Source organism: Mesoplodon densirostris, chromosome 4 (genome assembly GCF_025265405.1).
Source record: "Mesoplodon densirostris isolate mMesDen1 chromosome 4, mMesDen1 primary haplotype, whole genome shotgun sequence".
Taxonomy (NCBI): Eukaryota; Metazoa; Chordata; class Mammalia; order Artiodactyla; family Ziphiidae; genus Mesoplodon; species Mesoplodon densirostris.
In genome coordinates this window covers 69,121,136-69,147,959 of record NC_082664.1, presented here as the reverse complement: position 1 = coordinate 69,147,959, position 26,824 = coordinate 69,121,136, and the positions used below count along the sequence as shown (strand labels likewise).

Here is a 26,824-nt window from a genome sequence, read left to right as displayed (position 1 = left end):
TCCCTAGAATAGGTTTTCCTTTTTTTTTTTTTTTTTTTTTTGCGTTACGTGGGCCTCTCACCATTGTGGCCTCTCCTGTTGCGGAGCACAGGCTCCGGACGCGCAGGCTCAGCGGCCACAGCTCAAGGGCCCAGCCGCTCCACGGCATGTGGGATCCTCCCGGACCGGGGCACGAACCCGCATCCCCTATATTGGCAGGCGGACTCTCAACCACTGCGCCACCAGGGAAGCCCTAGGCTTTCCTTTTTGAAGGGACCTTGGAACATCTTGATTCATACTCATTCTCACCATCATACTACATCATATACCTCACATTATACTACATCATATACCTCACATTATACTATAAACTGCACTTACGTTCATATTTAACATAGATATCTCTTTATCAAGTAATAAGTACATTCCACAGTAACATTTAAGTCTTCTTGAAGAATATACTGATTATAATAGCTGACATTTATTGAGACACACATCAGGTACCATGCTAGACACTTTACATATCTCACCTCATTTAAACCTTTTAACTACCTTATCAAACAAGGACTTTATTTTCCCCATATAAGAGATGAGGAAAGCCAGGCTTACACAGATTAGGGGATTTGCCCAGTGTATTAGTTTCCTATTGCTGCTATAACAAATTACCACAACTGAGTGGTTTAAAACAACACAAATATATTATCTTGTAATTCTAGAGGCCAGAAATCTAAAATGGGTTGGGCAAGGCTTTGTTCCTTTTGGAGGCTCTAGGGAAGAATCCATTTCTTTGCCTTTTCTAGCATCCAGAGTCTTCCCATGTTTCTTGACTCATGGCCCCTCACCACTGTGATTGCTGCTTCCTGTTGTCAAATCTCCTCTGACTCTGACCCTCCTGTTTCTCTCTTATGAAGGCACTGGTGATTACATTGGGCTCACCCAGAAAAACAGGATAATTTCTCCATCTCAAGATTCTTAATCACATCTACAAAGTCTCTTTTCTCATGTTAAGGTGACATATTCACAGATTGTAGAGGTTAGGACCTACATATCTTTGGGAGGGGGCCATTAGTGTGCCTACCACACCCAAAATAGAGTTGTAAGAGATGGAGCTGGCACTCAGGCTCACTGACTCTGGAGGCCATAACTAAAACCACTATATAGCTTTTCAAAGTAAAAGCTGCATGGGAGTAATGCTTAGCAATTTTGATCCAGTAGAAAACAGAATACAAATTATCTACCTTTAAATGAGTCTTTGCTTTAAAATTTATACAAATGTAAAACACAGTGTGTTTTTAAAATACTATAATTTTATAGCCAAGACATGGAAGCAACCTAAATGTCTATGGACAGATGAATGGATAAAGATGTGGTGTGTATATATACACAACGGAATACTACTCAGCCATAAAAAAGAATGAAATAATGCCATTTGCAGCAACATGGACAGACCTAGAGATTATCACACTAAGTGAAGTAAGTCTGACAGAGAAAGACAAATACTGTATGATATCAGTTATAATGTGGCATCTAAAATGTGATACAAATGAACTTATTTATGAAACAGAAACAGACTCACAAATACTGAAAACAAACTTATGGTTACCAAAGAGGAAAGGTGGTGGGGGAGGGATAAATTAGGAGTTTGGGATTAGCAGATACAAACTACTACATATAAAACATATAAACAACAAGGTCCTACTGTATAGCACAGGGAACTATATTCAATATCCTGTAATAAACCATAATGGAAAGAATATGGAAAAGAATACATATATGTATAACTGGATCACTGTGCTGTAAACCAGAAACTAACACAACATTGTGAATCAACTATACTTCAATAAAAAATAAAATAAAATAAAATAAAATACTGTAATTTGCTCCTTTTAAAAAAAAAATCTGTATTTTTTTTAAGGATGCATGGCTGATATATAGTTTCTCCTGAAACCTTTTACTTATAACCTGCATATACAAGTAGTACCTTACTTTTTTAAACTATACTACTTTATTTGGTACCTATTAAAATTAAATCACAAAAACTAAAATATAGTATACCTGGGGGTGGAATTTCTAGATCAGTTGTCTGCTGGACATTAGTACGACCAGGTCTAGGATCAAAAGCAGGAACCAAAGCTGAAAACTGCCGCTTTAGTACATAATCATCATCCCATGTTCTCCGGCGTCCCCCTTTAGTTTCATACTCTTCTTCTTCCTATTAAAATAAAATTCCACGTACAAACATTGAAAGGTAAAACTCTTCATTATTGCTAGCAATATGCTATCTATAAAATAAGGTATATGTCAAATACTTCTCTCTATAGGTATTTCATGTCCTTATTCAACCATATTTCTTAAGCACAATATAAGCCAAACATGTAGATACATAAATTTCTTACTGATTAAAGTTTATAAAAAGTAAGTCGCTGTATGGTTAAAATTTCAAGAGTCACACATCTGGTAATAAAGCTAAATGAAAAGTCAAAAAAAGATAAGTAGCTTTAGTGATGGTTACACAAATTTACACATGTGATAAAATGACAAAGAACCATACACACACATTGGACCAATGCCAGCTTCCTGGTTTTGATACTGTACTCTAATTATGTAAGATGTAACCACTGGAAGGAACTGGACAAAGGGCACACAGGACCCTTCGATCTTTGCAACTTCCTGTGAACGTATAATTATTTTTAAATAGGCTGTTTTTTTTTTTTTAAAGTGTAAACTGTATTACATACTGAATTACATACAAAACAGATACAGTGCTTGGAAGTTGCTTTAAATTACTATGGGGCAAATAGTTCAAACAAGTTTGACAAAGTGTTGATCTGTCAAATGATGGGTTCTTGGGGATTTATTGCACTATTCTTTCTACTTCTAGCATGTTTGAAAAATTCCATAATAAAAGTTTTTTTAAGGAACATTTTCTCCTCTCCTTCACTTTTTGTATCAACAAAAAAGAGATCAATGAACTGTAAATATTGTAAATGTCTGATGTAATAATTTTTAAATAATAATTATCTATATACTTAACTGTACACATATAGACCCCTCATATTTTGAACACTTAATTGAAATTAACCTTTGTAACAAATCAAACTGACATTTGACAGCTCTGGAACCAGAATGTCTGGGTTTTTATCCCGGATCCAAAACTTCTACGTGTGATCTTTAGTAATCATAAGGCAGGAGATACATGGGCTCCAGGCTAGGCATTTAAAACTGGCCTCCTGTTTACATTTTTTGGGACGAGAAAAAGATGGGCTTCAGGCTGGACACTTACAACTAGCCTCCTGTTTGCACTTCCTGAGACAGGAGATAGGTGGGCTTCAAGGTTAGATATTTAAAACCAGCCTCCTGTTTGTAATTCAAAATAGAAATAAAAACAGAAACAGGGTAAATATCCAGGCTTTGTCTCCCGAGGACACTCTAAGATAACAGTCACGGCAGGGACAGAGAGGGGCTAATCCCTGTTTGAGTAAAGATCAAGGGGTCACATATTTCCCGTCCTTGGGGCGAGGGAGATACTGCACATGCGCAGAAAGGCTCCTTGGGGGTCAAAAAGGAGGAGGCACCACCCCATAATATGTGATGCCAAGGCCCCCCATAGGCCTCTGGGCTGGAATCCATCTTGGAAAAAAGTAGCGCACACATTTTGGAGAGGGCCCTAGGGCAGGTCAGGTGTGGAAACAGAAACCAGGGAATTGGCTAAGCATAAACAAAGACCCGGAAGAACTGCCCTATATAAATGACTTAACCACCTCTTTACTACGCTCCACATTAGGGGGGACGCCCACACCCTTTCTCTCCAGGTGTGCATCTCTGCCTTGCTTCTGTCTTAATTAAACAAACTCTTTCTCTGTGTTCTCTCCCACTTGTCGTGCTGTGTCTCTAATAATAAACTTTGTACCTGTTTTTACAGTTTTTGCCTCCTTAAGAAATGCATTTTTCAACGGGGGCAAGAGCCAGGGAAAATTGCTTCTAGCTTCTAGTCCCTGCTGGTCTGGTGGCTAGGATTCCTGGTTTTCATCCAGGCTACCCAGGTTCAATTCCTGGGCAGGGAACTAAGACCTTGCTTCAAGCCAGAGCTCACTGCTGTCTCTCCAAGGTCAATCACTTCACCTGAAAATTGGGACTAATAATCTCAAAGGGTTGTTGAAAGGACCGAATTAGTTAATATACATAAACAGTGCCTAGCACGTAATTAATGATAAATGTTAGTTAATAGACTAATACTTCTATTACTCTACTGTGAAAACTTAGAAAATAGCTATTAACCATTTTAGTATATGTTTACTGCCACCCAAAGGGCAAAATGAGCAGGTTTCAAGTAAGAAATTCCTGTATGCATTATGGTAGAGCAATCATGGACTCTATCTGGAATATGGAACCCAAGCAGTTGGGCAAGTTTCTTTTTGTTAACTCTATTTAGTAGCGTCCTGCTCACCCTGCCCCTGCTGTATATTTTTCTAGGCATTTTAGTTGGTGCTTTACTGTGAAAAGGGAAAAAAATACACTGTAGAGAAGGTAAACGTGAAGATATTACCTGCTCCCCAATAGGTCGGCTCCCCGCTCCAGCTGGGACCTGTGGTAGCTGTGAGGTGACAGCATGGTGTGTTACATCAGAGCGGGAGCCAGCTCGACGCTGCAGGGATGGACGTCTCAGAATCTGATACAGAAAATGTAAAGAGACATGTCTAATTATCTGACCCATATATATCCCTATTCAGCCTTGACCTGAACTATAAACCTATATTACCAAAACTGTCATTAGAAAACTTCATATTCATTAGCCATGTACAGAAAAGTTACAAAGTGAATGTTTTAAATTCATCATGCATCATATACTAACCTTCACAAGAAATGTGCTAATAGTCTATGTTTTCTAAGCAAGATATACTAGAAGCATTTTTTGGAGTTCTCCACCCCACTATACTCAACTTATGAAAAAACACGTTTTAATCTAGTAACATTTTATAAAGGGAAATAAAAGTTATACAAGAAGTTAGAATAAAAGGCATTTTCAGGCAATAGTTCAATTTGAAGACAATCATAGTTATCAAACACTAAGATTTCTGGATCATACTGCCTAAGCTTGAGTCCTACTTTTCTACTTAACTCTAAATAATAAGGGCAAATTATGTTTTCTATGTCTCTGTCTCATAGGTCTGTGTAAGGACTGATGAGATAACATGCAGATACTGCTTACAAAATAGTAGGTACCAAAAATTTCTAAGTATAACTATTGTGGAAGAACCATGAAAATTATGTTCTTTAGGATTAGTGCAGTTCTTCACACTTTAAAACCTGTGAAAACATCAGATGTGATGTAGTGTTTTTCAACTATGACCAATTTATTTTCTTTCAAAAAATGTCATAAATGCTCAGATTAAAAGTGCTTTTCTTAATTAACCACATTTTTCATACTGGTGCCATATCGCTTGCTTCAAAGTTTAACCAGGACTTTGCTTTTCCTCTCTTCATTTCAGTTATTAACATCCTGTCTTAGTTGAGAGAATGGGGGACTCTCTCTACCATAACCTCCTCGTATTCTTGGTCCTCCTGATTGTCATCTTCATTTTCATCATCTTCCTCATCTGGCTCCGGCAAGTCCTCATCATCATCTAGCTCAGCTAGCAGAGTACTGGCACGGCAGCTATCAAGGAAATCTAGAAAACAAAGCCAACGATCTTCCTCTTAACAGAATTAACAAAGCATAACAAAATAACTTTGCGTATTGATTTTTTTTTTTTTTTTTTGCGGTACGCGGGCCTCTCACTGTTGTGGCCTCTCCCGTTGCGGAGCACAGGCTCCGGACGCGCAGGCTCAGCGGCCATGGCTCACGGGCCTAGCTGCTCTGCGGCATGTGGGATCCTCCCGGACCGGGGCACGAACCCGTGTCCCCTGCATCGGCAGGCGGACTCTCAACCACTGTGCCACCAGGGAAGCCCTGCATATTGATTTTATAATACAAAGGTAAAATTCCAAAGGGACAAGTATAAAGGCCACATCTAGTACTGCCACTCTTCTACCACCACACATAAAGGATGAGTAACAATGGTAAACAGTCACAAGCATGGCAGAAAACAACACGGGATAAAAGCTAGTCATAAACTAAATCTGTATCTACAAAATCATTTTTAAAAAGGTCAACAATATGGGGTATGTTAAAAAATAAAAACAATCCTATTATTATTCTCTGCACAAGTCACAGGAAACATAAAACGGTGGAAAGTGAACACTGGAATCATTCGCTCTGTCAACAATTATCTGTTGAGTACCTACTATGTACCAAGAATTCCGTTAGCCACCAGGTATATGCAGTTGTAAACAAAATAGACATGGTCTGAGGCCCCATGGAGCTTACAGGGCAGAGAGGCATTTAAAGGTAAACAAATGAATACATAAACTGTGAAAGATCTTACGAGGGAAAAGAAAAGAATTAAGTCCATCAGAGAGACCTGAGTTTATCTCTGTGACTGGGGAGATTACTTAATGATAATGACTACTTAAAGATAATGTCTATTTACTATGGAATAATGTTAGTACCATCTTTCATATTATGGAAATTATCTAGCACATAAAAAAGTTCAATAAACTTGAATCCCTTTTGTCTCCCTCTTTCTTAGGATCTCTTCCCTTCACCCTTCAGTAAAGATAAGGTCAAATTTACATTGCCCCACATAAATGAAGATGCTGAGAAGCTGTTCCCCACAGGAACTGAAAACAAAAAGAGGAATAATGGGTCTAAAACAAGGTAAGTTTTCACTGGATCTGGAATTTAAAAAATTGCTATGGATAAGAAGACAGTATAGTAGTATATACTCTATATTCCAAAAGAACATCCAGAAAACAATTTATAATTATTTAGTAGAAATTTGCATTTGCAAATTTCTGAACCAAATATTATTTTTTAAGTCTAATAATTATATAGGACTAAAAATTCAATGCCTTTTACTGTGACTTGCCATTGCTTATAAGACATATTCTGATTTCAGAATATTCACAGCTAAATTGGCAACATTTTTTCCTTAGTGACATAAGATAATCTTATAATTAATGGCATCTTAAATTTGATGAAATATATTACCCCTAACATATGTAAAGTGCCATCCTGCAATTTAGGTAGTGGTTCTCATGAACATAATGTGGTAGTATACACAATAAATCAATTCCACTTTTTGGTTAATTTTTAAAGGAAAAAAAAAAATATATGTATATATAAATTCCACCTCCTATATGTTACAATTCACTGAAGTCAGAGGTTTGTTTAACTCATCTTCCCTTTTTTTATCAGAGTATAAGAATATTATATATACATATATTTTAAAAAAGCTCCTTATTTTATACATTTGACCATATTACAGAATCAAATCATGTCCCTCAAAGTTTGCATATATAGAAATTATTTTATAAGGCAGATATTACTCTGATCCTTCATACAGCAGCGCTCTCAAAGAGTCCTCCAGTTTTAGAAACGTAGAAAAGGAAATTTTAATCACCAAAGAATAATTTTTAAGAGGCAACCAGTAGCCCTAACTCTTCAATATTCTTTCCCACTAGCATACCCACAACTTTCTTAACCTTCACATGATTTAGAACTAAAGCTTAAAGTTAACATATTAACAGGGAGAAGCTGAAGGCCTCCATGAGAAAAACCAAAGTAGAAAAGTTTATTCAGTGAATTTACAATACTTTGGTGTAACAATCATCATCATTTTGCTATATACATATTTAATAGCTAAAGTAGAAACAGAGAAATGTAATGCTTTTCCTAAAACCATAGAACATCAGATGCAATTCCTGGCTTGGAATAGGAGAGGCCACAGTCTCAGAAAAGAAGAGGAAAACATATTAAAATGATGTATACATAAAATAGTACTTAAAATATATCTTCACATAGATTTTCTTTTATTTTAGATTAACAAAAGTAATTTTGAAAAAAGAACAGGTGATCAAGGATGTATGATAAAAGGTATTCTAAAACAATAGGAATTTACCCTAAGGAAATACACAAAAATACAATTCAAGGATGCTCATTCATAACAGTGTTGATGGTAATGAAAAGCTGTAGCTTAAATATCCAAAATGGGGGATTTATTAAATAACGATCATACAAACAGAGGAATATTTGGCAGCCACTTCATATGTTGTAGAAACTCATCGAACAATATGAAAATATTTCACAATGTACTGAGTGAAAACAGCTGTCTGCAAAGGATAGAATCCCTTTTTGTTTAAAAAAACAAAAACCCAAAGAACATATATATCAAATGATATGTATTAAATGACAACAGTGGTTATCTCTGGAAGGTACGAACTAGATGATTTTATCTGCTTCTATATTTCCTTTCTGTAAAAAGTTTTACTTTTCTAATAAGATAAAATAAGATGATCAGAAACATATATTTTAATTGAATCAAATGGTTTTATCACTGACTACATACCATGGAAGCTATAATGTAGAAAACCCCTAAGCAAAAATTAATTCATCTGAAAAAAATTCAAATGTTACCTAAATAAAGAATAATTTCCCAAAGACTTTGGTAATAGTTGTGATATTGTGATTTACAATAAATTTGGTCTTCGCCTCTGTTCTAGGCACTGAGTTCCTAAAACTCTTGGAATTTCCTAAGAGATAAGAGCAATAGAGGTGTCTTTTGTTATTCATAACCAGAGTTGGTTTAATGAGACTTTTAAAAAGCCCTTAGGTAATCTAAGGATGGAGCTGGCTGTTAGTGGAACCAACCACAAGTAGAAGGTTGGAACTTTCATCCCACCCCTTAGACCTCTGAGGAGAGGAGCTGGAGATTGAGTCACCAATGGCCAATAATTTAATTAATGGTGCCTAAATCATGAAGCCTCAAAAAAACCCCCAAAAGGCTGGGGTTCAGAAAGCTTCCAGGTTGGTGGACATGAACACACTGACAGGCCAGGAGGGTCCCTAAACTCCATGGGGACAGAAGTTCCTGTGCTTGGGACACTTCCAGACTTCACCCTATGCATCTCTTCTACCTGGCTGTTCTGAGTTATATATCCTTTTTTTTCTTTTTGGCCAAACCACGCGGCTTGTGGGATCTTCGTTCCCCAACCAGGGATCGAACCTCGGGCCTCAGCACTGGAAGCACGGAGTCCTAACCACTGGACCACCAGGGAATTCCCTATATATCCTTTTTATAATAAACCAGTAACCCAGTAAATAAAATGTTTTCCTGAGTCCTGTGAGCCACTCTAGCAAATTAATCCAACCCAAGGATGGGATCATGGAAACTTCCAATTTATAGCCAGTCAGTCAGAAGCACAGATGACAACCTGGACTTGTGATTAGTGTTGTGGAACTAAGACTTAACCTGTGGGATCTGATACTATCTCCAGGTAGGTAGGTAGTGTCAGAATCGAGTTAAATTTTAAGACATTGAGCTGATGTGGGAAAACTTCACACACATCTGGTGCTAACGACATGCCAGAATTGAAGCATTCTATGAGTATTAAAAGTACAGGAGACACACAGGAGTGTTTTTCCTCTTACATTACAACGTACAGGAACTATCAATTTACAAAGCTTATTAATCTATCACACTTCTTTCTTCTCTGATAAAGATATCAAATATCTCTGTTATTATGGTTCTTCTAATAAAACTTCACTAGTGACAAAAGGCAAAAAAAGGATGACACACAAAAAGTTCCTAGACGTCTATTTACAATCAGATAATTTCTTAACAGTCCTGCATATCACTGTGAGTTTTTTCATCATATATGAAGCTGCCACATTTGTAAGAAGAGAGAATTATCCTTTTCTAATCAAAGGTTAAAAATAACCAAGGAGAAAAATGTAATAAAAGCGTCACTATATAAATATCTAAATATTGTAAACTATAACTTACCATATAAGGAATATTCTGCTTCCTGACCTGTATCACTCTCACTGGAGGTTGATGTGAGGCTGGTGGTCAAAGTATTACTTAATGACTGACCAACTGATAAAGCTGTTGTTGCTGTGGCTACATTGCTGCTGCTAGTGACACTGGATGTTGACATAGTCACTGTTGATGTAGTACCAGGTGTGGTCAAATTAGGGAAACTCTGAGCACCCATAAGAGGAGAAGCTAAACATAAAAATGAAGCAAATTAGTACAAAAAGGGAGGATTATATAAACCTTAGAAAAACTACGTTGTATATTTAGGAAAAAGAATGAGGTCATGAAACACCAATTATTAAAAGGCTGAAAAGCAACAACTTTGGGAACCCAACTGAAATCCAACTAAAAATTCTTACTTTTATAGCATTATTATTTTTCAAAATGTTAAGCCTAGCTTTATAAATAAGTGAAACAGGCAGTGAAATAACTCCCAATGTTATTTTCCAAGGGAATTACTTTGATCCATTGGTAGCTTTAATTAGAATTAAAAACTTTCAGAAGCTAATATCAATTCAGGACCTAAGTAAAAGCTATGACAGTATTACGCTCTGATTTCAATTGACTTTGATGATATTTAATAGTCATCTATTTCCTCTTGCAACCGTACTTAACAATTTATCACAGAGGAGTGAAAAACAGAAGTGTGTTATTATTTAGAAAAAGAGGCTCTTTATCACACCTGATCAGAATTCTTAAAATATCACAATTCTATAGAACTTAACCTCATATTCCTGAAGTGCTAAATTTGACACAGTTGTATCTAACATGGTTAATGATCTAGTTAAAGACTGAAGCCAGAATCCACTTGAACAGATCCTACTTTGCATCCCTCAGAGTGGAAAAAGCATTGGGTTCCATAAGGAAAAGCTCACTTACTTGCTGTGCTCATCACATTCCTCCCCAAAGTATTAGTGTTGTTATCACTGCTGCTTCGGCTTAGATTCATGTTGTTCGTGGCATTAGTCCGTGCTATGTTTGCCACTCTCCTTACAAAACTCTCCAAGCTAGATGTTTCTCTTGAGGACAGGTTAGGAACACTTGCACTAGAGCTCATAGGGGCCCCAGCAGCTAACAAAGAACTCACTGACAGTCTGTTACTTGCTGAAGAGCTAAGGGGCCGTTGTGAAGCTGCTTCTTTATTAGTTAACTCAGATACTGAACTAACATCAGGAGAACTAACACTAACAATTCCCATGGATATTGCACTAGACTCCCCAGGAGCACGAACAGAACTATCAGGGCCTAACTTTCTTTCAGCATTTTCACTTCCCATTTCCGTTGTTAAGGTGCTGGTACTTGCACTGGAAGATGACCCTACTTCTGTTTGAGGGACGTTTTCAGCAGATGAAAGAACAACAATTGGTTCATGGACATCAGCTCCTGAAACTATACTGTGTTCCATTACAATTTCTGATCTCCGTTCCGTTTTGGTCGAACCCAAGCTGATGTCGCTGCTACTGGCCACGCTACACACAGAACTGCTGCTTCCTTTTCTACTTGAGGAGCCTGCAGCAGCAGATGTCTTGTCTGGACAGTTGTTTTTCACCAAGCTGCTCCATGATTGCGTTGTGCCTGAAACAGTGGATGAAACAGGTTTGGGTGATGCCACTGTATCAGGGTCGTACCCTGGTGCAAGCTTGAGGTCAAATTTTCCTTCTGCGCCCATACGGTAAGAGTTTGAGCCACCAGCATCCCAGGTGACATCAATCCAGCCTGGAAAGGGACAGGAGTTTGTGAGACCCAGCAGAAAGCAGATAGGAGCGTGTCAGACAGTAGCTCCACAATATGGGATCAGCTTTTCATCAGTGCTGCACTTCTCTGAATTTCTAGTCATCTAAGGTCTGCTAACTAAAATTAAATCCTTCCTTCTATTTCTCTTATTTCTGAACTGTTTGTTCTGGTGATACTTAATGTAAGGGTCATGTTTACATTTATTGGGGTATCTTTTAAGGGGAAGAACTGTTAAAAATTGTAAAAAGACTGATAAAAATGGTAAAATATTACAACTTCAGCAAGTATAGATGAAATCTAAGTAAAAGCTTTTTCAGTTGCTAAATATGATTATGTGGTCAAATGTTATTTATAGAAAAAAGTGCTGGCTTAACCATTAATTTCTAAGTTTGGGCTAAATCCTATAATTGACAGACAAAATATTCATATATCACTGTAGAAATTCTAGGTCACTATAGTTCAAATAACACTAAGTTAGCATTTCGGTTGTGTTCTCAAAGTTCAGTGGTTATTTGGTTCTCTTATGATTAAGTTTAATAAATTTGAATAAGCGCAGAAAATTCTAAAACCAAAATTTTAAAAGTATGCTAGGCTCTTTTATTAGATAGAACCTATATGATAAAGCTAATAACGTTAAAAGAACTAATGAGAATAACAATATTAAATCTATGTTTACTTATGCTTGGAAAATGATACTTATTTTTTTTAAAATGGTAATTAACTTCCAAAGGCAAAACAAATTGCCTATTAGAAAGAAAATTAATAGAAATTTTACAGTCTTATTTTAGTACTATAAGCTAACTACTTCAGAGGAAAAAAAACACATAAAAATATTTATTTTTGTAAAGTGTTAAGTCTTTATAAAGTTTAAATAAAAGTACTTTACCCATACACACACATACTCCCGTGCATGCGCACACGCATGCACACACATGCCAAGTTCATATAAGTTTACGATGAGGCTCAGAGGGGTTTAAGTAATACTGAATTACCTGTGGGCATTATCTGCATACAAGTTGTTTGAGAGGAAACTGACTGCCCAAAATCTACATAATCTAGTTTAGATGACATTTCAATTGCCTCAATTTATTCTGTATGCTGAAATAACCTCTGAAGAACCAACATTTAACTATCTCTTCTGCAACATGGAAAAGCATGAGAAAAGGAAAAATTCAAAAACATATCCCAATCCCAAATAAAAATTACATTTGTATTGTATTAACTGGTCCCAAAATATACTGATAACTTATTTCACAGTACTTATCAAAATCTGTAACTGTAAATTTATCTGTTTTACCCAGAAAGCATGGGGACATACTTTTTTGTTGACCATTTGTATATGTGAAGTCTAACGAAGTACCTTTACATAGTAGGCACTCATATTTGTGGAATAAATGAAAAAATGGATATTCCTACCAATACAAAGATTCTTTAGAAAGGAAAAGAGATTTAATTGATACAGCATAGAAAAATAACTCAAAACTGTAAACCATTCATATTATGCTTGAGAATGTGTTTAAACTGATCACTCAGAAAGGGTACATACACACTATCCGTAAGTGTAAAGATACAAAACTCTGAACTCCTCTTATACTCAAAAGATAGATAAAAAGATAGAATTAGTAATAACTAGCCATTATTAGAAATGGTTAGCTTAAGTATTTGAAAGCTAAGAACCCTCTATGGCATAAGGGTTTTAAGGTATGACTTCGCTACATTTGTCAAATCAGTAAAATAAGCCTTTCTTACATGCTAAATTCTGAAATTAAGATTCCAGTTGCTTCACTTGACTCCCGCCCAAGAAAAATACACTGTATTCACATATCTCTAACTAGTTCACACGCTTAGAAGTCAAATAATTTAGGGGGAATAGACTGTTAGCTAAGTATCATTAAGATGGCTAAAAACAAGAACATTGGAAATTTCTGAGTTGAATGGGACTATTATTATTCAGCTATTTTTTTTTTTATGAATTTTGGCAGCTACGTACATGCTCACTCACTATAAACCTGCTATTATGACAGTGATCTGCAATTAGGGTATGACTATACAGAAATGCATTTAGTAATGTAATTTAAGGAACAGAATCTTAAGCGTAATAAAACCAAAAATAGTTTAAGTAAATAAATGCCTTTATCACATAGCTAAGATATCAAATGTTAGTCATTCTCCTAAGCATTGTCACTTTTATTATGTCTCTTTCAATATTTGGTGTAAGTTGAGAATATGAACATTTTACTCTTCTTTTTTTTTTTAATGCTAGGCAAAATTCATAAGAACCCACTACTGGTTAGGCAAATTATCCACTAATAAGTGAGTCTTCTAAGTTATAAAAAAAAAAACTAGCCACTATAGTTGCTTCTGGGAGTTAAAAGCAATTTAAGTGGGTATGGACTTCCTCAAAATCTACAGATCAAAAGTTAAAAATGAACTTGATTTTAAACAATAACCCTTACCCCAAGGAAAAACTGGTAGACTGAGAAACATTGTGAAATATCTTATAATTAACTAATAAATGAAAAGGCTACAATTTTTGTTCTATGCTTTACTGAAAAATATTTAACTATAAATGTTAATGCTTTTTCTTCTATGTGATTCATAACTGAACAAAAAATTCTGCCCTGATTCTTGTCAAGCCAACAAGATAAAGAAAAGCATAAGAAATTAAGATAAAAATCAATGGAAACTTATGAATAATAAACTAAAAAAACCACAAAAACAGCAGAAAATGTGTCTTTAGGGTATTCACCTTATACTAGCTTATTAATTACTTCAAAATATTAGCAATAAATTTTGATTCAAAACCTAAGAATTAAAAATTTTTCCTATTTCTAAATAAATGATTTTTCCCATTTTAAACATAAAACCGATAAATCAGTTCTTCTACTTAGTCCTGGAACATTTATTCAATTTATAAATTACCTCAAAGTAACAAAAGAAGAATATTTTGTTATTTAAAAATACTCGATTTCTACACTACAAATGCTAAGCACCTACTCACCATTATGCAGTTCTCCTGTGACGGTGCCTTCTCCCTGTGGGCTGCCATCCTGATCCCGCCATTTCCAGTCAAGGCCTCTGATCACACGAGCCCCTGGAACCATGTACTTCAGTACCTGGGAGCGTACTAGACGTCTCTGTCTTCTAAGGTTAGCTTCTGCTTCCTTAGCTGCTTTTCCTGTAAGGTAGAAATTAGAGAAATATATAAACAAAGTCGCTTTTTATAAATATAATTGTGTTAGTAAGTTAGAAAAACCTACTCTCATCTCTTTACCTAGCTGATCTTCACATACTCCATTTACAGTGCCATAAAGTTCAAATCCAGATAGTGAGAGATAATGGGTTTGGCCACTAGCATTCTTCCCCATCTGTTTAATTCTCACATGTCGCCACCCTTGTTTCTCATCCTTCGGTGGATCAAGAGGCCAGGTGGCTGTTGACCTGTGAATGTGTTAGGGAAAATATTATGTAATGTTTTAAACATATGAAAAAGATGTTTAAGGTGGTGAAGATTTTGTTACATAATAGAAAAGTATATGAAAAGTAAACTAACTTTCATGTTCAGTCAACAGTTTGTTACACAAGAATCAAGAAATCAAAGGAGAAAAATAGCAGTAAAGAAAATAAATTAAAAATGAAATGTGTAAATGTATATTATTAATTTGACTCATAACACTAAATGACTTATGAATAATAAAATCCAAAGAAATAAGACCAGAAATTTTATGAATAACAATGTTTTTATGATGAAAAACATTTTTAAATTTTTGCAAAATTTTAAATGATATACTAAAATATTAACTTTAAAGCTTGAAAATATTACCTATTAATCCTGTTAAGAAGCTCCTTCCATACTACATCGCATACAGAAAAGTAATTTAACTCTACACTCTACTCCTCAAAATGTGCCACAATGTACAATTAAACTTTATTAGAACTAAATTTTTTAGAAATATAATGCTGACTTTTTGTCCTTAAAAAATATATATATGACCAATATATAAAATTTAGGAAAACAGATACATAAAATAAGAAAAATCAATAGTCACTGTTAATTTGTCAAACATTCACATATACTATGTGAATAAATGGAGAGTTTAGTCAAAGTTAACTCCATTTTTTTTTGGTTTTTATCAGTGTGCTATATATACACACATACAGCTATATATCAAATTCTTTTTAAATAAGTAAGCTCAGCTTCTACTAATGTTTAAAGCATTTGATGGTTTTGACAAAGTCAGTATTTCAAAGTTTTAATACCTAAGTTACAGTATCAAGTGATATTTTTAGAAAGAAAATCTTGTTTCAGTATCTTACAAAAAAGAGAGCTCTAGGAGGATACAGTTATAAAAATAAAGCTCTTTACTGAGTTTTCCAATTTACAAAGACTCCTCAACTAACCCTGGTTCATTGAGACTGCAGTCATCAACATGGGTATACAAAGAAGTCCAGTTCTGTCCATCTTTGGATACCTGGAAAACCCAATTTCTCAGTGCAGACCTTCCATAACCACGAGCGTGACGAAGTGTATATGCTGATGGCACCACCCAGAGACCCAGATCTATGGCAAACCAGGCATTCTTATCATCATTGCTATGACAATTTAAAGCTGAATTGTCACGACTTAATATGTCTTCTAAGCGGCCATAAGGTAGATTTCTTCCTTCTGATGATGTTACTACTACAAGTCCATAAGCAGCTGGATTAACCCATTCATATGCAGTTCTACACAAAAACAAAGAAAATACTCTTAAGCAGTGTTAACAGTTAACACCATTAAAATAACTGCATTTGCTCAGACTAGCTTTTTTCTACATAAAATTATATTAATTAAGAAAAATTCTACATTTAACAATTTAGGTATTTTTTTCTTCATAAAAAGTAATTTGGATGGTCTTAAATTTAGCCTAAAAGACGAAATTCCTAAAACTGCAGGATACTCAGAGTGGTTAATTTTATTCTACTACCTAGAATTCTTTTCCAGGTGAATGTTTTCAACCTACATTAAATAATGACTTACTTGGCATTTGTCCCAATCCAGTAAATGATTCCATTTTCATCAAAATCATGCTGGTGCCGAAATATGAAATTTTGGCCTTCTCTTAATTTTCGAACAAAAACAAATGAAGATCGGTCAAAATCATACCACTGCTTTGCTACCTAACCAAAGAAAATATGGAAGACACCTTAATTATGATATTTTGAAATGCACAGCCCATTTGGTTCCCATCCCTTTAACGTGAATTATTTTATAATCAATATTCATTTAAGAATATTTGAAAAAGAAAAAAAACCCCAGAAAATTCGATAATCATAGCACCCCACTATTAATATCAGAGAGTATTTCTTTAGTCTATTATTTCAATAGATAGAATAAAACAGTTTTGATCAAACTTTACAAAAACATTTTTCTCTTATCAGTCTGTATATATTATGATAGCTATATAATATTCAAATTAATAGAAGTAATTACCAATTCGATATTCCTTTATTGATTAGCATTAAGGTTTTGTTCACTATTTGAGTATTACAAATAACTATAACAGACATATTTATGAAGAAACCGTTTAGAGTGTATAAAGATTATTTTCTAAAATGGAATTACTAGGTCAAACTCTATTACTGTAACTCTGGAAAAATACTTCCCAAACCACTTTTCTAAAGGCCTAAACCACAGCAAAGAATGCTTATTTCACCATTCGCTTGCCAGAAACTCACCATTTTTAAGAGATACTGTTCTAGAGATTCAACTGTAGCTAAGGGTTCCATCTTCAACATCCTGCCAGTCCTGTCTATCAATGCAGTTTCACCAGGTGCACGTTCCAACCGAAATCTTAATCTTCTTGTAAGTATCTACACAGAAATGATCAAAATGCTTCAGAAAATATTCTGCTTTTTTCTTAAAATTTTGAAAATGAAAAATGTTACATAACACAGCAATTGAGATTTATAAAGTATAACCATAAAGGAAGGATCAATGTCTGTTTTCTATTAAGTATTTTTTTAAAGAGGTCCACTGAATAATATTTTCAAGAAAGAAACAAAGTTTACTTAGAATTTCTAAACAACTTCAAACATACATGGTTTAAATAAAATTATTATGAAACACTTAACAGAACTATTACAACCCCTAACTGATAACTTGCAATTTTCCAAGTAAGTTATAAAAAGTAGCTAATTAACTTATGCTTTTAAAGCTAGAATATATTAAATGACCTATGGCTAATAAACTTAAAAAAAATACAAGATAGATAGCTTCCAATCCGATATGCTTTAGTAAATAAAACAAGTATGTGCTTCATTTCTGTATAAATCTTAACTAATTGCTATAGACACATAATTAAATATTTACATGTACATTTGGAAAGCATTTCAGAATGCGAAATTACCAGGGGGCACATTCCCAGCCTTCCTATCTTTGTATCTTGCACAGTCTCCTAAAATGAAATACGTATAATAAAAGATGTTGGTGCTCCTAGGACTGTAAAAGTATAAGCAGGGGAATTTCCAGTCTTTGAGACCTATTTCTACCTCATTCATCTATCAAGGATAAACCTTTAAAAGGATAGACCAAAAAATCCCCTTGGTCCTCTATATTATTGTCTGAAGTAAAGCACAAAGTAGACCTCTACATCTTGCTTAATATATACATCATGTCAGATATACTAATTATACTGTAACTCTATGAACAAGCTTTCTAGTCTGGGAGTCTAGTTGGCTTTGGGTTCTTGGAGGTATGGTAAGTTTTTTGCCTTGAGTAGGCACTGTTATTGCAAATAGTTTTAGTCACTTATTAAAGGCCATATTTAAAATAAACTATTTGATATAGTGGAATGCAGGATAGATCAAATAAAGGCAAGATTCAAGGCCAAAGAACATGCTAGAAAATACTAAAGTAACCTACAGATGATGTGATAAAGATCTGGTTTGGAATATTAGCAGTAAGAATTATTTGTTTTTTCTGTTAATATCTGGATACTAGCTGCTAACAAAAGAATAATTTAATGAATTAATAAGAATGTCAACCAAGTGACATTCAGGAAGAAAACAGGTTTTTTTAATAAAACCATGTGATAATGACAGATTTCAAAAATCAATAGAAATAGCTAAGGAAGGCCATCTGGTTCTAAACAATGACAGACAGAAAGCAAGAAAAAAAAACTGCCTAAAATACTTTCACATTTTCTCATATGTTGAGATACACACAGAGGCGAAGGGAGTTAACTCATAATTCTAGAACAGAAGGACTCTCTTTTCTGCTTTCCCACTGATAAGGTGTCTTTCGCCAAATATGACCTACCAAATATGATTTAAAACCTAAAATAAACATTAAAATACCAATACATTTAAGAGTCATTAAAAAGAACAATCAAATGTCATCAAAGGTTAAAGTCTTTAATGATTAAGCACAATCCTTCTTTAATAAAATATAAAAGTTTTTTGGTTTTGTTTTTTTAAAGAAAACTATCTAAGCCTGCTCCTAAATGCATTCAGCAATAATAGCAACTGCATTTTCCATGGTTACCTGGAGGTTATAAGTGGATCCTGGTGTATCATACAAATGGAGAGGTAGACGTTCAATAGATTCTAGTACAGCTATTAACTTTCGGATTAATGCAACAGCTGGTCGACTAGGAAAAAAAATAATTGTTAAGAGCTTTTATATAAGTTCATGCTAAAGTTCATAAAGAAACTGTAATAACCAACCTCATATAGACACCCTACTTTCTTTATTAATGCAAAGAGAAGTTTAATTTTGTATTAGACTACATGAGTAAGCAAAAATAATTTTATAACTCAATTTCCTCACTTAATAAAATATTTCATTTTTCTTATGAAATGTTCATCAACTGCATTCAAAATAATGTATAATTTAACATGTAATTTATTTTTTAAAGTTTAAACAATTTTGTTATATAATATCTGATACATATAAAAGAATATATAAAGCAGCAAAGTTTTGAAAATGACAGTATTGTTGGCAAGGCAACACTGGTATAATATTTCTGGAAAACAACATGACAATTTATATCAAAAACCTTTAAAACATCAGTAACTCAGTAATACAATTTAAAGGAATTTATGTAAAAAGATGTTTCCACCAAGACACTTACATTTTAGTATTAGGAATAATTTGCAAATAGCCAATATGTTTAATAGACTGTTTCAATAAATTATTATACATCCATATAATGTAATATGCACTCATTTAAAATGGTATTTAAAATTAATGGAATTAATTAAATTTCATTTATTATTTTAAAAATTCAATCACATTCAAAAGTAATAAAATAGTAAAATGCACCTTCATCAACTCATGACCCAGCTTCAACAATTACCTACTAATAGCCAATTGATTTCTATCTATATCCCCACCCACTTCTCTCCTTCCTATATATTTCAAAGAAAATGCCAGGGGACTTCCCTGGTGGCACAGTGGTTAAGAATCTGCCTGCCAACGCAGGGGACATGGGTTCAAGTCCTGGTCTGGGAAGGTCCCATGTGCCACAGAGCAACTAAGCATGTGCTCCACATCTACTGAGCCTGTGCTCTAGAGTCCACGAGCCACAACTACTGAAGCCCACGCACCTAGAGCCCACGCTCCGCAATAAGAGAAGCCACTGCAATGAGAAGCCCGTGCACCAAAACGAAGAGTAGCCCCCACTCACTGCAACTACAGAAAGCCCACAGGCAGCAACAAAGACCCAACGCAGCCAAAAATAAAAATAAATAAATAAATAAATATATAAAAAATAAAAAAAAAAAAAAAGAAAATGCCAAATAACATAGCATTTCACCCAGAAATACTCTGGGTATGTACCCCTACAAAAGAATTCTTAAAAAATAAAATCATATCATTGCCACACCTAAAAGGTAAGGAAAAATTACTACTTAATATCAACAAATATTTAATCAGTGTTCAAATTTCCACTTGTATCTTAAAGATTATCTAATTTAAAATAAATGGTCAGTTGCATTCACAGCAGACATGTAATCTTCCTTTTATTCCATTAGATTAAAAAAATACTTTAAAAAATCTTTCCTTTTATCTATTTATAATATAAGCTACTTTTGTACTGAATAAAAAAGTTCCTACTTTGTGTATAAACACTATACTAGGCTCTATTTTAAAGGAAAGCTATCAACTTGCAAACACTGCAAACATCAAATTAAAAGAAATTTGGGGATTTACCTTTCATCATCTTCATTTTCACTAAAGGCTGTTTTAAAAACATTTATTCTTTCTACCAGTTGACTACAATCTTGCTTCACATCTAAATCCATGCTCTAAAAAAAAAAGGAAAAAAAAGTTTTAGGGCTGTTACTGAAATTTATCAAAACACATTCTGCAAGATGAATATTAATATATTACAAAATTATCAATACAATATAAGTGAAATCATTATTTTCTTTCAATTAAAATTCTTTTCATTATGACTAGTAGAACATGGCTAATATCTTCAGTGTTACAATGAAGTGGCAATTATACTCCTTTTCTCAAAGTATGCAAGGTAATTTCAGATTATTTATGAACATTTTGCATTTTAACAGTACTATTTACATTAATTAGTATTAGAAAAAATACGACTGGTATATCAAAACAATGATTTCATAGATACTACTAAGTGATGCTATATCAATATAATTTTAATAAATGAGAATAAATGCAAATAGTAAAAATAATGAAGGAAACGAGACACTGCAGTTAAAGTACAATGATTAAGATCAAGAAATTAAAATGGCAAATAGAACTAAAATGGGGAGAAAACCTTCACTTTTTATAATTTATTCTGTTAGAATTTGTTAAAATAAGTGTGTGTGTGTGTGTATATATATATATACACCTTTCATTAAAATAAAGGAAAAAATTTTATCACAATAAAGAGATAGTAACAGTCTAAATTGAAGAGAAATATAAGGTTATTAGCAAGTACTTGTCAAATATTCACATAAACTTCCTAAATTGCCAATGCTCATAAATTAATTTTATGCAAATATTTTAGGTATTTAAAAAGGCCTATAGACTAACTCTATCTTATGTTAAGTTATGAAGAAATCACAGCAGTGAATAATGTTAAGTCTTAGGCTACTACAAGGAAGTGTTTTGTTCAAACAAATCTTGAACAAATTATAATCAGGTAACCAAAAAAATCTAAATAAACTCAATTATTTAATTCAACTGGCTCAAACTAATGATAAAACTTGAAAGGCTGGAAAAATTATAAATGTTAACATTCACTACTCAGTTTTTAATACATCTTGACAAAAACAAAGTAAATCTCACTCTGTCAAAGTGTAGTTAAAAATATTTTTTTAAACTATATACCTCATTCTGTACTACTTCATAAACTTACATTATTTAAAACAGTAAGAAGCGCTTGCACCAAGCCACTACTGCACATTTCATATGGTGAAATTGTGTTTTCATCCTTCAAAAGTACAATTAGATTTTCTAAAGCTGTCTTCATTAAATCTCTCCAAGTGTTCTCACTCTCAATACACTAAAAGAAACAACAATTTTTAAAATTAAAGACAATCAAAAAAACAAACAGGTCTTAACATACTTAATTTATCAGAGCCACCAATTACCATGAAAATAAATTAGATACTAAATTAGATTAAGAAATTCAAATTATTAATGCAAATTATCTCTACCAGGCCTGGTAAACTCTTTTGTAAAGGGCCAACTGTAAATATTTTAGGCTTTACAGGCCACATCACATATCTTGGTCACACCTATTTAAGTCTGCCATTGTGGCCACTAAAGCAGTCACGGACAATATGTAAATAAATGAGCATGGCTGTGAGCAATAAAACTACTATGGACACTGACTATACACATGCATATAATTTTCAGGTATCATGAAATATTATTCTTACTTCTGATTTGTGTTCAACCATTTAGAAATGTAAAAACCCTTCTTACCTCACAAAACCATACAAAATTTAGCCCATGGGTGATAATTTGCTGACCCCCTAATCAATACCCAGAATATAAAGGATAAAGGGAAAAAACTAAACCAAGATCACGGTGTGTCATAAAATCTAGAGGCTAACATACTTGTCTATTTGTATGAAGTTCCCAAGATGACTCTAACTGAGTTGCTATGTTTCTGAGTGTTACCACTACTCCACGAGGCATGCTTTCAACAGCTTTAAAGTGGTCATCATATAAATCTCGAGCCATAGTGCGTACCTAGCAAAATAAAAATAGTAAATATGAATTTTTACTACAATTAATAATTTTACCAAATCTTCCTTTTAAATATATACATGCAACCTCTAGAATTAAGACGTTTGTGCCAGTATCAAGTTCCAAAAAATGTTACTACTTCTATTCATATACATCAAGAAGTTCTCATGGTTGAAAAACTACTCTAGCAGATTTTAGCAATGTCAAATCGAAGGACTTATAATTTTAATTTTTAAACTTTGTATTCATAAACCAAATAGGAGCTTATTTAAATCAAATTAAACCTATAAAAAGGTAGCTCTGCTATTTTTAATAAAGTAACCTGTTTTATGGTGAACCAATTAGAAAATACAAATAAGCAAAAAACAAAAAACAAAAAATAAAGAAAGAAAATTAAGCCATCTATAATTCCATCAACTGAAGTTGAACCTTTTAACATTCTGGGGTGTACTTTAGGTTCTTATGTCTTTTTTCTATTTATATTATTCACACAAAGTATATATGATGCTCATGTATTTATATATTTCATCAAGAGAAAGAATGACTGTATTATCAGTTTGGGTACTAATTACCTCATTTAAGTTAAATTAATGTTATTTGAGAGAGAAACCCACACATGTCCATGGCTTGGGTCTGATGAAATTTAGTACATAACATTCTTTAAAATATATGCTTAAATAATGTAAATTTAAGATTTATGTGATTTCATTTAAATCATAAGCATAGCTCTAATGTAACAGAAAAAATTTCACTCCCTAAATGAATTAATAGTACCTTCCCATTCTATTTTAGTATGCCTTTCAGAATTAAAAGATAAGTAAGTTCTAGATATCAGACAACACTGAAGAAACTATTCCTTTATAAACAATATTAAGAAATAAAAACAGGTTAAAACTAATAGTTAAAATTATTTTTACCTAAAATTACTATATGTTGATATATATTGCTTTCATACGCAAAAGAATAGCCATATGATCACTGATTTACTACTGATTTCAAGGATCTGAATCAATAATCACATTTTTTTAAGAAAATGAAACTACAGGACTGAGACTATATCATCCTTGATTTACTTTTCTTTCGTACTGTAAAAGTTCAGTTCCCTGTGAGTTAATCTAGATTTGTTGGTTAATACAACAGCAGTTATTCCAAAAAACTCCTGAGAAAGCTGACCGGTAGCTTTATAAAGAATTACAGCTGAGCCTCATTATTTGAGAATTTAATATTTGTGAAATCAACTAGTCACTAAAATTCATTTGTAATCCACAAATCAATACTTGCAGCACTTTTCACAGTCATTTTTCGGCAAGCACAGTGCATCAAAAACTTAAAAAATGTGACCAGAGCCTCACAGGAACCTAAACTTGTATTTCTCCAAGAAGCAATGGTTCAGTATTCATGGCAACTTTATAGAACATAACTATCATGAAAATGAAAACTGTATTTAGTTCAAATTCCTTTTACCATCTAATGGCTACCTTCAATTGAGATATTTCTTCCTCAAATGCCCTTAAGATATCCTGAATCGGAAAAAAACCTCTGGCTTCACACTCTTTTTTGAAAAACACAGAAGCAATCATGGAATAATATATATAGCTATAGAGGTAATATATATTTATAAATTAAAAAAGCAAGAAAGAGAGAGAGAGAAAGAGAAAGCAAGCAAGCAATTTTCTTTTCCAGGCCTATGTATGTGGAAATGTGGAATATCTTTGGGATAGCCTAGCAAATTTACAACTGGAAATGAAGACATGAATGAATATATATATATATATATATATATATATATATATATATATATATATATATATATATATATATATAATATATACAACATATATATATTATATAATATAGTGCTCCAAATAAAATCCCTTATGACTATTCCTATGGCCAAAGCCACACAAGTACCCCCCATCCTAATCACCCAAAAGCATTCTTCACATACTATATGAAAAAACTATATCATTATTTTAGGTAAAATAAAAATGTGTCATCAGAAGATACTGAATCTAACTATGAGATTTTATTTTCTCTTTTAAAAATTAAAAAATTCAAGAACAACTGATATAATAAAGATGGAAATATAATGGCTTGGGACTTCCCTTGTGGTCCAGTGGTTAACACTCTGCCCTCCTAATGCAGGGGGCCCGGGTTCGAACTCTGGTCAGGAAACTAGATCCCATATGCTGCGACTAAGAGTTCGCATGCTGCGACTAAGAGTTCGCCTGCCACAATTAACAGTTCGCATGCCACAACTAAGAGTTCGCATGCCTCATCTAAAGAGCCCCCATGCTGCAACTGAAGATCCAGCATGCCACAACCAAGAACCTGCATACAGCAATGAAGATCCCGAGTGCCACAACTAAGACCCGGCACAGCCGAATGAATGAATGAATGAATAAATAAATAAATAAATAAATCTTTTTAAAAAAAGAAATATAATATAGAGACATGGATGTAGAAAACAAATGTACGGACACCAAGGGGGGGAAAGTGGGGTGGAGTGGTGTAGGATGAACTGGGAGATTGGGACTAACATATATACACTAGTATGTATAAAACATAACTAATAAGAAACTGCTGTATAGCACAAGGAACTCTACTTCGCTTCACTGTACAGTAGAAACTAACATAACATTGGAAAACAACCAAACCCCAATTTAAAAAAAAAAGGGGAGAAATATAATGGCTTTATTTTTGAAAAAACCAATGCATAATAAATGGATAGAATTTAAAAATTAGTAATATGAGTCAATAACATATTTGCTCCTGGAGTCTGTAACATATTTGCTCCTGTATCTTTTTGAAACAGTGATTCCATCTGAGATGGTCATTAAACTAAGCATCAAATTATCTGAATCTAGAACCAGGAATTCAAATGGATTCATCACAAAGTATTAAATCAAGACTGTAAATTATAATAATGCATTTTCAATCCCACTACATCACTAAAAATACTACTATCATTAATCATAATTAAAGAATGAGTTTAAAGTTTCTGTGACAATAACTCACATAATTTTAAAATAATTTAAATTTTATACTTTGTCTCAATTTTGTTCTATTTTAATATTGGTGTTTACTTATATATAAAAACTATAAGTTTTTTTAATACTTATAATATAAAAACTATAAGTATTTACTTATAGTATAAAAACTATAAGTAAATGTATATATATTGTGGAAAATAAGATAATGAGCACAGAAAAAGGAAAACTAAAAATACATTAGATTAGGGTAGCTTATGTTACATGGCTCAATTTTTTAAATGCCTACAATCTACCCCTGAAACCTTGCTACATCAGTATAAAAGACAAAAAACAAAGCAAATCCCATAAATAATACCTTTTGCTTAGTTTTTTCTAACTTAGATTTTAGTTTTCTGCCTCTTTTGCCAGTCCAGCCAGTCACAAATTCTGAACCTTAAAAAAAAAAAAAAAAAAGGTATTTCACAGAACATATTTTATTGCAATTTAACATATTCATTTATTCTTATCCATTAAACTGACATACCTACATACTTACCCAGAGAAGTTTCTGCAGTAAATGAATGCTTGGTTCCTCTATTAGATTCAAACACAAAACCAGGTAAATCTTCTTTCAATATTGTTGCTTGCTGGCCATCTGAGTTATGAATAGCAATTTCTCCTTCTTTCAAACATGTTAGTGACCAATTCCCTACAGTGAGTTTAGTGGGTCCTGGTGCTGAGAGTATAGGTTGACTTGAAGTAGATGGCTTTACTTGGCCTCGAGCTCTTTGTAACTTCTCTAAGAATTCACTTCTGCTTTCTATAAAGACAAAATGTTTGTTTTAAAACTTCATCCTTTCAAATATTCCATTTTTTAAAGGAAACTACCTATTGAAATATCAATTTTATTTAAAAACTTTCATTAAAGTTTTGTTCTTTGATATACTCTCACTGGTTTAATATTATTTAGGTTCAAGCATTAAAACAATCCTGCAGCCATAATTTTTTAAAGTAGAAGGCTCTGGGGA

The 26,824-nt window shown here is 33.4% G+C and overlaps 1 protein-coding gene across 5 annotated transcripts in view; it reads right to left on the bottom strand.

The window, feature by feature from the left end:
* The window catches only part of HECTD1 (HECT domain E3 ubiquitin protein ligase 1), a 90,877-nt gene that overhangs the window by 13,175 nt on the left and 50,878 nt on the right, over window positions 1-26,824 (bottom strand). For 3 of the 5 annotated variants that reach the window (XM_060096339.1, XM_060096338.1, XM_060096340.1), the window contains 16 exons: window positions 26,353-26,616; window positions 26,173-26,249; window positions 22,693-22,827; window positions 21,986-22,132; window positions 20,824-20,918; window positions 19,156-19,261; window positions 17,349-17,483; window positions 16,651-16,790; window positions 16,032-16,355; window positions 14,905-15,071; window positions 14,632-14,808; window positions 10,776-11,612; window positions 9,864-10,085; window positions 5,515-5,648; window positions 4,526-4,648; window positions 2,035-2,191 (listed from right to left, as the gene is read on the bottom strand). In XM_060096339.1, the coding sequence (XP_059952322.1) occupies window positions 2,035-2,191; window positions 4,526-4,648; window positions 5,515-5,648; window positions 9,864-10,085; window positions 10,776-11,612; window positions 14,632-14,808; window positions 14,905-15,071; window positions 16,032-16,355; window positions 16,651-16,790; window positions 17,349-17,483; window positions 19,156-19,261; window positions 20,824-20,918; window positions 21,986-22,132; window positions 22,693-22,827; window positions 26,173-26,249; window positions 26,353-26,616 (3,240 nt within the window). The remainder of the gene's footprint in view (window positions 1-2,034; window positions 2,192-4,525; window positions 4,649-5,514; window positions 5,649-9,863; window positions 10,086-10,775; window positions 11,613-14,631; window positions 14,809-14,904; window positions 15,072-16,031; window positions 16,356-16,650; window positions 16,791-17,348; window positions 17,484-19,155; window positions 19,262-20,823; window positions 20,919-21,985; window positions 22,133-22,692; window positions 22,828-26,172; window positions 26,250-26,352; window positions 26,617-26,824) is intronic. The other 2 variants (XM_060096341.1, XM_060096342.1) reach the window with 2 other exon arrangements.